Source organism: Carassius carassius, chromosome 28 (assembly GCF_963082965.1).
Source record: "Carassius carassius chromosome 28, fCarCar2.1, whole genome shotgun sequence".
NCBI lineage: Eukaryota > Metazoa > Chordata > Actinopteri > Cypriniformes > Cyprinidae > Carassius > Carassius carassius.
The window spans coordinates 6,923,535-6,935,773 of record NC_081782.1 but is presented as its reverse complement, the minus strand read 5'-3'; the positions used below and the strand labels follow the sequence as shown (position 1 = coordinate 6,935,773).

The 12,239-nt window shown below is 37.7% G+C and overlaps 1 protein-coding gene across 1 annotated transcript in view; it reads right to left on the bottom strand.

The window, feature by feature from the left end:
- Positions 1-12,202, bottom strand: part of LOC132107810 (gamma-aminobutyric acid type B receptor subunit 1-like) — a 46,079-nt gene extending 33,877 nt beyond the window's left edge. Inside the window, exons 1-7 of the mRNA XM_059514047.1 lie at positions 11,925-12,202; positions 9,830-9,916; positions 7,544-7,608; positions 7,280-7,418; positions 6,330-6,515; positions 6,205-6,222; positions 1,267-1,427 (exon numbers count right to left, since the gene is read on the bottom strand). Coding sequence (XP_059370030.1) covers positions 1,267-1,427; positions 6,205-6,222; positions 6,330-6,515; positions 7,280-7,418; positions 7,544-7,608; positions 9,830-9,908 — 648 coding nt within the window. The 5' untranslated portion in view covers positions 9,909-9,916; positions 11,925-12,202. The remainder of the gene's footprint in view (positions 1-1,266; positions 1,428-6,204; positions 6,223-6,329; positions 6,516-7,279; positions 7,419-7,543; positions 7,609-9,829; positions 9,917-11,924) is intronic.
- Positions 12,203-12,239: the final 37 nt, after the last annotated feature.

The window sequence follows — 12,239 nt, the reverse complement described above, 5'->3', positions numbered from 1 at the left end:
CCAAGTGCAGTGACTTGTTACCAACTAATGTACCAACAACTGCAATGTCAACTTGACACCAACTCCCGAATCTCAAGATACAATCACAGCCGCACCATTAATGAAGCACCTGCAAAACGCAGATGATTTCTACCATCTTAAATTAACATCTACTACTCATCTTTGTTTCAGTGCTTGAACAGGTGAAAAAGGGCAATGACATTTCTTCTTTCTTAGCAAAAGCTTCTGAAAAGTGTAACATTCATTCCTACATGGCTGAAAAACACTATTGATTGCATAATGCAATTAAACAAGTTAAGATGACAGTGGGTTTACGAGATTAAATGGATATAGAATAAAGACTTTATCTGCAGGAACTATGGCATGAAATATATTAGAAGTATTCAGTAACCTACTTTGTATAATATTGCATAATTAAGTTTGCATATGTGCTGATATGATTTCTGAGGGAAGTATGTGGTGGTAAACTCAATTTCATTGTCATGCAAAATAAAAAAATAAAAAAAAAACACTACAAATGCATATGCTGGGCAGGGTTATTAGTTAGCTTAAACTAAAATTAAAAATAAAACCATAAAAATATCTTTGAAATCTTGAAATAAATGTTAACTGAATAAAATTCACTTTAAAAAAAAACTGTCACCGTGCAAGTCAACATTTCTCACTTTAATTTAGTTTATCTTGAAGTAAAAAAATTACTAAAACTAAAACTCAACTAAAATAATTAATAAATAGAATAATAAATATAGACAAAAAAAATGTAACTACTAAAAATGCAAAAACTCGTATGTGTAATGTACAAAAACACAACAAAATTACAAAAAAAAGGTATTTAATAAAATTAAAACAGTAAATATAAAAATAAAAATTGGTTCAAAAACTATAATAAAATCTCAATAATACTAAAATAACACTAGTGATGGGTCAGATAGTTTTTGCTTTCATTTCGGATTAATTTTGCACATTTGTGGGACAAACTTAACTGATGCAGATGTAAGTATTATGTCAACTGCAATTTTGAACGAAACTATATAATTAAATGCTGATCAAAACAACATGAATATATATTATATATTTATATACACACACACACACATACACACACATAACTTTATATATATATATATATATATATAGAGAGAGAGAGAGAGAGAGAGAGAGAATAGAGAGAGAGAGAGATACATAACTTTATATATACACATGCATATTTATATTATTACATTACTGTAATAAGGACACTGTAAATGTAAAACGTTAAGTGCTCACCATACTGTCGTAATAAATGAGCTCCAGCTCGTAGTCCGGCAGAATATCGGTCCGGTTGTTCACGAGATCTAACGCCATCTGGGCTGCGGGGAGACACGCTTGACCACCGGGCCATCCTCCACTCATGGGAAACAGTGCTCCGATGTACAGTTTCTTCTTCCCTGCAACCGCACACGGCCAGGACAGAAAGATAAGCAGTGCGTAAAGGTGAGCCACGCTTCTCCAAACTCTCCCCAAGGTCCTGATCCTCTCCGAGGATGCCATTAATATCCGATTCGACATTTATAAGTTTTGAACTTATTAAATTGTGCTGTTGAGTCCGATGCTGAAAGTGTCCGCTCGTGCGACGACCCGTTTAGAGCAACACCGTGCACGGAACGCGTAAAAACGCAAGCGCAATATTAAATAGCAGGCGGTTTAACCACAGTCTGGATGCTCGTTGGGATTTATGTTTACAGCAGTTATAATTTCATATCCGATGTCAGTCAGTCAGCCATGACTATGAGCCTTTAGCGTCTTAACACACAGTTAAGACATCTCATCTTGCGCGCTTTCTTGGAACTTATTTAGTCTTGAGAGCGTCTTGAATAGCTCCGAATCTTCAGACTCCGTCTAATCTTAAGAATCTTTTACAATTTGCAGACCTTTCAGAATCTTTAAGAGGCTTCAGAACCTTTTTAAATCTAATCTTCAGAATCTGTTAGAATCTTTTAATTGTTGGGAATCTTTTAGAATATTTAGACTCTTTTGAATCTTCTGAAATACTTTTTTAGAATCTTCCATCTTTACAATCTTTGAAATATGCAGAATATTTAACAATCATTGAAATACTCGGAATATTTTATTATCTTCAGAGTCTTTAGAATCTTTAGAATGTTTTTGAATTTCAGAATCTTTAGAATCTTCTTTATATTTAGAGTCTTTAGAATTCTTTGGAATCTTTTAGAATCTTCTCAGCAGTTTCTACTCCGACACTAAATAACTGTCACAGAATGCGCTTCAACACAACCCAGCTGTCCAAACATGTAAAAGCACAAAGCTACAGAAATCACGCTCTGAATGTTGGGTAAAAACAAACTCGCCATCGGGGAGTTATTGTCTCTTTCCCTCTCACAGTCACAGACGGTGTGTTTGTAGTGCAGCTATGCTCATGGTTCGCGACAGGAGAGAAAAACAGGTGGTGTTGCGCGGTCAGAACGCGCGCCGCTGATCCTCTGGCGTTGCTTTATTTACCGCGCCGCTCGCGAAACGTGATTAAGTTTTAAGCTGTCGAGTATATTATTCCGGCATCTGATCAGAATATTGGAAAATAACAATTTTGCTGTGGCATAATCCTTTAATCCGCCGGGAGGAGATGAGGAGAGGGGGAGAGACTGACCACCAAACGCAGTACACAGAGATCCGTACTCAGAGCCGACAGCAAAGAACTGATCACTGACAGACGAACAGTACTGTTGTATAGCGGGATGGGGGCGGGGTTCAAATAAACGCTCTCTTCTGAATCAGAATCACTTTCACCGAATCAGAATCACTTTCAAAAGTCATGCAGTTGATTAATGTACGTAACAGCTAAACTCGGCTGGAAAAATACAGCTTTCTGTCCGTCCGCCTGCAAGTCTGTCCAGCTTTGTCTGTCTGTCTGTCTGTCTGTCCGTCTGTCTGTCTGTCTGTCCGTCTGCCTGCAAGTCTGTCCAGTTTTCTGTCTGTCTGTCTGTCCGGCCGTCTGCCAGTCTGTCCAGCTTTCTGTCTGTCTGTCTGTCTGTCCGTCCATCTGTCTGCCAGTCTGTCCAGCTTTCTGTCTGCCTCTCTGTCTGTTCGCCTGCCAGTCTGTCCAGCTTCCTTTCAGTCTGTCTGTTTGTCCATCCGTCCGTCTGCAAGTCTGTCCAGCTTTCTTTCTTTCTGTCTGTCTGTCTGTCCATCCGTCTGTCTGCAAGTCTGTCCAGCTTTCTGTCTGTCTGTCTGTCTGTCTGTTCGCCTGCCAGTCTGTCCAGCTTCCTTTTAGTCTGTCTGTTTGTCCATCCGTCCGTCTGCAAGTCTGTCCAGCTTTCTTTCTGTCTGTCTGTCTGTCTGTCCATCCGTCTGTCTGCAAGTCTGTCCAGCTTTCTGTCTGTCTGTCTGTCTGTCCATCCATCTGTCTGCAAGTCTGTCCAGCTTTCTGTCTTTCTGTCTGTCTGTCCGTCTGTCTGCCAGTCTGTCCAGCTTTCTGTCTGTCTCTCTGTCCATCCATCCGTTTGCAAGTCTGTCCAGCTTTCTTTCTCTCTGTCTGTCCATCCGTCTGTCTGCAAGTCTGTCCAGCTTTCGGTCTGCCTGTTTGTCCATCAGTCTGCCAGTCTGTCCAGCTTTCTGTCCGTCTGTCTGTCTGTCAGTCCATCCGTCTGTCTGTCTTTCTGTCCGTTTATCTGTCCTTCCATCAATCAAAAGAGGAGTTCTACTATCCTTCCAAAATCTATCAATCATATTTTTGCCTTAGAATTATATTAAAAAACAAAAGGAATCTAAACCCTCCATGGATAAATATGTAAATGTAACATATGTATGTTCTTCGATTTGACTTTTTTTATTTGGTATCCATTTCACATCCTGAAAAAATAAAAATTAAGAAAGATTCCTCTATCCATCCATCCATTGATTAATTCTACCCATATGATCTCAGGGTGCACTTACATACACTTACATTGCCAATATTGACACCTTACACATAATGTAGGTAACTTTTATTGCCCGCACAGCCCTCTGGATTCTACTATTCACTCTAAAACAACAGAATAGAGCTGAAGTTGATGACTTGAGCCACTTTGAACCTCAGGATCGGAGACGCTTCAGTGACATTTGGAGCTCCCTTTGAATCCGCTCTCCATATGCCAGTCATTAATTATTCATCCTGATCTTTAGTTGTTATTTAATAAATAAAGGCCAGAGAAGCCTCCTGTGAGGATATATAATTACCCATTGGTCTATGTGATAACTAAATATGTTTACAAAACAGAATGATATTTTATGTACAAGGTCAGTTCTTGTTCATAAAGGGGTTTACAGAGGGCTGGCAATCAAAAGGTCCCCTTTATGCTGAATTATCCTTTAACAACCACAGTAAAAGTGATGTAATCACCACCCAGTACACACAGGCTTGAATATATCCAGGCACACACATAAACACACACTGTGCTGAGATACATACATAACCTCATATACATTCATATACAAACAGGGCAGAAATACACACAGCGCTACACACTCTGGCCGAGTGTTAATCTTCAGCCTGCTGAGTGCACTAAGTAGGCGGTGATCTCTCGCTGTTAGTTAACAGAGGAAGTCGAGAGAGAGAGAGAGAGAGTGCATTTGTGTGGCTTGATAGTCTAAGTCAGCAGAGCTGAAAGAAACGATGGGAAATGAAAGGAAGGACATAGGGATTGAGAGGAATGGAAGGCAATTAGCGGGAGGGGTGGATGAATGAATGAGAGGGTGCTACAGTCTTGCTTGCAGGAGCACTTGTGTTAATGCTGAGAGACTCTGGCAGCCTGAAACATTATAATGAGGTTCTACAGTGGGGTAGTCGACATGAGCTTGACGTCCTCCATTCTACACTGTATCTAAAACTATTTTAAACAGCTTTTTGCTCATTTTTTATGCATGAAACTTATATGACATGAATGTTTGTCATATATACACATGGAATATTGGTACTTTTCAAAACCCTGTAACATTTTGTAGCTTTTAGACCATGTATGTTAGATTTTAAGTCATATGTAAATGAACTAAACATTATAAATATCTAAAATTGCAGTAAAATTAAAATAAAATGCAGTGTTCATTTCAGGGAAAAGAGAACAAAAATACTGATGGCTCATCCTGCACTACACAGATTTCCGACCAATCAAATGGTCTCTAGAATGAGAATGACCCTTAATGAGGTCTTACAAATGTATTTGTCACACTTTATAAACAAATTAAAAAAAACTATAAGGTAAACATTTGTTTAAAAATTGTGGGAAAATATGGTGACAAGTTACCGGATCAAGGTCATATAGATTCCTATATATTTTAACTGAGAATCTAGTTGTTGATCAAATAAATAAATTAATAAATAAGATCATGATGTGCATCCACATAACAGGTCACAAATAAGTCATTTAATGCAGCGATAGTCAGAGGAAGAGAAATGATCTAGATGGTAAAACAAAATGAATTTATAAACATAAAGAAAAACAAAAAATATCAATGTTATTTAAATATATATATATATATATATATATATATAGTGAAAGTGAAGTGACATTCAGCCAAGTATGGTGACCCATACTCAGAATTTGTGCTCTGCATTTAACCCATCCGAAATGCGCACACACACAGAGCAGTGAACACACACACACACACTGTGAGCACACACCCAGAGCAGTGGGCAGCCATTTATGCTGCGGCGCCCGGGGAGCAGTTGGGGGTTCGATGCCTTGCTCAAGGGCACCTAAGTCGTGGTATTGAAGGTGGAGAGAGAACTGTACATGCACTCCCCCCACCCACAATTCCTGCCAGCCCGGGACTCGAACTCACAACCTTTCGATTGGGAGTCCGACTCTCTAACCATTAGACCACGACTTCCCTACATATATATATTATTTTATGCATTGACTGTGCAGACGACTGATGTTAAACTACAGCCTCCTTGTGGTTAAACTAAGCATTACAATTTAGATTTTCACAATAGGAAATGTGGTTCACAAATTGAATATACTACTGTATTTAAAAAAATAGCTTATTATCTTTTTTACTATGTCATTTTACACTCTGCTATTTGTTTTCACATATTTTAAGCAAACTAACAAAGTGGACTGTCAAGTGATAAACAGATTATCATGGGCTGTAAAATATCAGTATTTTAGGAAATTCTTGGCAAATGTGACTTCTGAAATGAGAAATTAAATAACCATTTTTATGTCTTACCTGTATAGTTACTGTCATCTGATGGTGCACAAAAGTCAAGAAGAGACACGTTAAAATTATTCATATTAGGGAAACAGATACATTTGTGTTTGTGTGATTGACTGTTAAATCATAAACATACTCACAGAAACAGAAGGGTTTAGGTGAGTCCCATTTGCCCAGCTTGGTACAGTGTGAGATATTGAAACCCTCCAATAGGAAGCCAGCATGACAGTTGTAGTGAAGAACTGTGCCCTCTACTGGTTGTCCAGGGGGCAGCAGCGCCACCCTCCCGTTCTCCAGAGACATCCAGGAACGTGGGCAAACCAATACTGAGAATTTTAACAGATTTATATTAACTTGAAATTACACAGCCTTAAAGTGTAACGCCACTGACACAACAAAACAGCTTTGTTAAACAACAATTAAATTTAAATAAAAAGGTACTTGCATATAGAATTTGACTTAAATGATATACTATACACACACACACAGTGCTGCTTGAAAGTCTGTGAGTCCCTTGGACAATTTGTGAAAATTTTAATAATTATTTAATTATTTAACAAAATAAGAGAGATCATATAAAATGCATGTACTTTTTTTTATTTGGTTCTGTCCTGAGTAAGTTATTTTACATAAAAGATGTTTTCATTTAGTCCACAGTTAAACTGAGCACTGTTCTTCAGACAAAGTTCTTCCAGTTCCTGCATATTTGAACCCTTTCCAGCAGTGACTGTATGATTTTGAGATCCATCTTTTCATACTAAGGACAACTGAGGGACTCAAACACAACTAGTAAAAAAGGTTCAAACATTCACTGATGGGGGGGGGGGGGGGTGAAAACTTTTGAAAAGGATGAAGAAATCCAAATTTTTCTTATCATGTAGAAAAATTACTTTTTTTTCCATTTAGCACTGCCCTTCGGAAGCAACAGAAGATACTTGCATGTTTTCCAGAAAAACAAATTTAGTACAAATTCAAATTCAAAAAGTCCCCCCTCCCCCCATGTTATTGACCAATCAGAATCCAGTATTCCACAGAGCTGTGTGATAAATATAGATATGAATCAATACAATAGGACAGTAAGGGCACCCACAGCATCTGCTGAGCTGGTTCATGTCAGTCCAGGTGCCATTGGGGAGACATTTTCGGACCTTGGGCCCCACAATAATTCTGCTTCCTCTACAGATATATTCTATCTCATAGTCTACCGGCAAGATCTGCACACTTCGGATCTACAGAGAGAGAGAAAGAGAGACGTTTTGTAGATTGAATTAAATGTTGCTATGGGTCATGGTCCCTTCAGAACTGACATTGATGTTTATGACTGCCATTTTAATGTGCTGCCGTAAACTTTTACCTGTTCCTGAGTCAGTCCTCTGTAGCGAATCCCTCCGTCTCTGGGGGGACGAATGATTGCACATCCTGAAACAGAGTAAGAGAGATGGGGGAGGATGAAACGAATAGAGATTGAATGTTTTCAGCTTAGTCACAAAGCACAAACTAACATCAGTAAACTAAAATGACAGAGGTTCCTGGTAACTTTCTATCTGGGTCTTCATTTCAGAGTCCCCTTGCAAGACTGTAATTCAGTGATGGTTTATAATGGTACTGTCATACAGTTTTCATACTCCTTGGAGAATCTTTAAGATGTTTAGCACTTAAAAAGAAAGATCCTTAAAAATGTGTTTATTTTTTTTCATTGAGTACAACTCAGAGAAACAGATATTTAAGAAAAGCTTGTAAGCAAATATTTAAAGCAACAGTAAAATGGTGAGTGTGATGTTGCTGTTATATAACAAAAATTTAATGAACAAAAAGTAAATAATGAGTAACATTTAAGACAGAATATTATAGATTGTATCAGATTTTGAAAACAATTTGAAACAAACCCACACTGAGCATCTATGAACAACATGTGAGAGGTTTTGATTCTGAATGAATTAGTTCTGTGGAACAATGGCACTGTCCTGCTAGACCGCTAAGATCATCTCAGAGTCTTATTTTGAATGTTCCGAAAGCAGGATTAAAGACTAAAGTGGATTGTGCCTTCTCTGTGGCAGCTCCATGTCTCTGGAATAGCCTCCCTCCTCATATTAGATCCTGTTTAAATCCTCTACACTGTTGCTTACAATTGCCCAATCAATGATTCAGTAACTCACTTATAACATTACTCGTTAGATTCCTGAATGAATCAGATTTCTTAAACAAATTGGTTAAATCAGTGATTCAGTGACTCACTTATAACATCACTTGTTACGTTCCTGAATTAATCAGTTTTGTTGAATGAATTGGTTAAATTGGTTAAACATTTACTGTGTGAATGTTATAATAAATGTATTAATAGAGCTGTTGTAGGGTAATTATCACTATCATTTTTATTGTCTTACTTTTTTATTTTATTTTACAGAATGATAGTAAAATTACAATACTATAACTTGTGAATGTCGATGGAGTTGTTGCTTTATCTCTGCTTTTATTTTGGCAGAAACCCGCAGGAAGATCTGAATGCTTCTTTTTTGTTGATAACAGCATGCAAATTTATAAATGAATCTGATTACGAATTTGGGAAGATGTTTGTCGCGCGTAACACATTTTCTCATGCCTTTTAAAAAAAAAAAATCACAAAAACGTACTGAGCATCTGATTATCATCTGATGAGCAGTTTTTCCTCACGCTTTGGACTTTGAACCCTGGCGCCATGAGCTCATCCAGCATCCATGCAATTTGTGCGTGCATTAGAAAATATAACATTCTGCAGTTTATTTACCAATTTTTGAGGCCATCTCGCGATTTCAATCATCATACAGTAACCTAACCACCAGCATTAGCGACATCTTCTTCTTATCGGAGACGTGATGCAGCACTAAACAGTCTCTCGCTGTCTGTGCTTCATGCTTGCAGTGATTTCTGCATCTTTCTCTGATAGTTTTAAATACTGTCACACTGCTGACATGTTTTTTGCATTAGTGCGTGCCTCTATTTGATCTCGTTAGTCATTGTTCGGTACATATTATTTGGCCTTTTTGCTTATTTCAGGTGCCGAACATTGGGTGCATCCCTAATTTTGTTGAATAAATAGGTTAAATTGATTCAATGACACACTCATAACGTCGCTTGTTATGTTATTGAATGAATCAGTTTTGTTGAACGAATTGGTTAAATCAATGATTCATTGACTCACTCATTTATAAATACAGTCACTTGTTGCCACCTACTGGCATAACTATGTAACTTGCATTTTCACAAATAGCCCCCTCCACTATTTATGTCAAATTGTTCCCACATATAAAAACAAAATTACAGACATTTGTTTTACACCTTACAAGAGGCTGGTAAACCTACAAGCTGAACTGTGACACTGATTCGCTTTGATTCATCAAGATTGTGTAGGCTATATATTGCTTTTACAATGAAAAAGGAGAACTGACATGGCAATCCATTTTTTTCCTTCTATGGTTCCGGCTGAACATGATCCCCTGAGGACTGAGGGCAGATCGCTGTTTGAAATCCATGAAACTCAGTTTACAGAATCTAAACAGAACGCCCTTTAATCTCACAAAGCAACAGAGGTGGGCCACTTCAGACATTCTTTGGTGTAAATTCAACATGCACGGACCAGACATCATCCACACACACACATTACCTCCGGTCGTTGAATTATGTATGGACAAGATGAGAGTAGGAAGCAAGTAGAAAATTACAAGAAATAATAGCTGCTCCATTACTGCATCTGAACAAAAATGAGAGAGAGACAGAGAAATTACTAATAATATGTTTGATTTTAGCAGGTCACAATTCACGCTCGTTTCAAAGCAATTAAGCTGCTCGTGGCACGACGTGACCTCGTTGGCATTCAGATATGTTAAACATAATAATAACCTGCTGTCTGATTTAAATACAAACACATGGTTTTGGAGGAGGAGGATTGGTACAACATGGAGGCATTTTGCCGTCCCTGTACTATAAAGATTTTATGAGCTTTCCCTCAACCACTCTTAGAGTGGAAAAGCACATCCAGGGTGGGTCAAACATGAGCATGCAAAATAAACAGAAGCACACGGGTCTAACACACACATATACAGCTTCTTACTAAGACATTTCAGGAGGACAAAGCATTGAACACAGTATTTTCATCATTATTGACTTCTGTATTGAATACATTTGAACCTAGAGGTCAAGGTTACTTGATACATCAGACAGACAGACAGACAGATAGATGACAGATAAATAGATAAAAGAGGAAGTGACAGCTAGAGAGGGAGGACTGTAGGGACTGGGATTTTCTCCAGGCTCACAGTAGGGAGAGACAGGAGATGATTCGGGGAGGTGAGGATCAGAGGGATCAGTTAAACTTTAAACACTTCTCTACAGCACTCCACCTCATTAATTCAGTATGGCACAGCAGACGAGCACAACACTTCACAGATTACAGTAATCCAAACCAACAGGATGCACTAACAGTGATTGGTTTGCAATGCACATACATTTTTAGCTTTTTCGATTATCCTAATTGTTCCTATTTTAGGTATTAAACACAGTAAAAATTGCATGAAAAGTTTATATAAATGTGGCAGCTGAGTGAATGTGGTCATTTCTAGGAAGTAGATGGAGGTTCCAGTCCCTTTTAAACATTTTTGAAAAACAAAGTGAAAAATAAGCTCAAACGCTGGTGTTTTTATATGGACTCCATTTATGTTTAAGTTGTTTATTCTTCTTTAATTATTAGTAGCTATTATTTATGCCTTGTTGAATTTATGAAAATCTGTTCAATGTATTAAAATAAAATCTTCACCAGGTAATGACAGATGTTTAATTGTAAATTAATTTTTTAATAAATACTGAATTTTCATTAGGCCCCTTTTGTTTTTCGTTATAAGTTCTAAACAAATTCTAAACAAAAAAACCTAGAAGCTGAACTGAATATGACACCATTAAGAGGCTTTCTTATTTTTAAACAGTTGTTAGGATTTATATTAAGAACCTTCTTTTTCTTGTTCCTGAAAAAAACTTAATAATACGCTAAATTATGGTGTTTTTATATGATTACCTCATTTATGTCTTCTCTTTACTGTTTTAATCTTAATTTAACTGACGTGAATCATATTGACACCCTCTGCAATATTAACAGCTTTTTAATTCTTTTGACATTACATTTTCACTTACTTAATTGTCAATTTGATTCTATAAAACGATAAATAACGATTTGCATTGTTACACAAACATAAAGTCAGCTTTCTGATTATCCTTATTGTGACGCTATGTTATAGTTGAGATATCAAGCAGTAACATACACACCTCTACAACGGTTTGAAAGTGATGTTGGCTCGGTTGATGGATGTTGAGAGGTTAAGGTCCCGTTTGAGGAACGTTTCAGCACCATGGACAAGGACTTCCGCGGTACCCAATAAAGATGCATCAGCATCACTGCTGCTTTATTCTTAATAACGCTCTCTGCTGTATAATATTACATACAATATAACGTTCTCTAGTCTAAAATATATGCTGTCGGGGAGACTGTTTCCTTAAAGTTTCCATATTAGCATGTCTGCTTTAAGCGCGCTGTTTGTGAAGTTTTGTGTCCCGTGCAAATCATATTACAACGGGCTTTCGTTAAACACACGATATCTGTCAGATGTACGGGATAAAACAGCTGCGAGCTACTTCATCATATTAAACCCATGCAAAACACAAACGAAACTCTAACAGGCGCAGACATCACGCAAAAGTGATTTACTCACAGTAAAGGCCCGGTGCAGCTCCAGCAGGACCGACCCGATAAAATAAACACAATATCCGTTCACGTAGAGTTTAATTATTACATCCACCCGATATAAGCGCGATGTCGCTTTGATTGTGCAAATCTGTGCATCACATTAGAGGACTGCTTTATGGCTTTTAGAGAAGGGTCTGTATTGCTTTGCTTTAGATCATCGCAGGTGTAAATCACAGGCTACATAGAAACATTATCTTCATAGCTCTCATCCTTCCTCCTTCCTTCCCTCTTTTTTCCACTCCCTCCTCAGTCTCTCTTACTTGTGACGTAACGAGGGAAC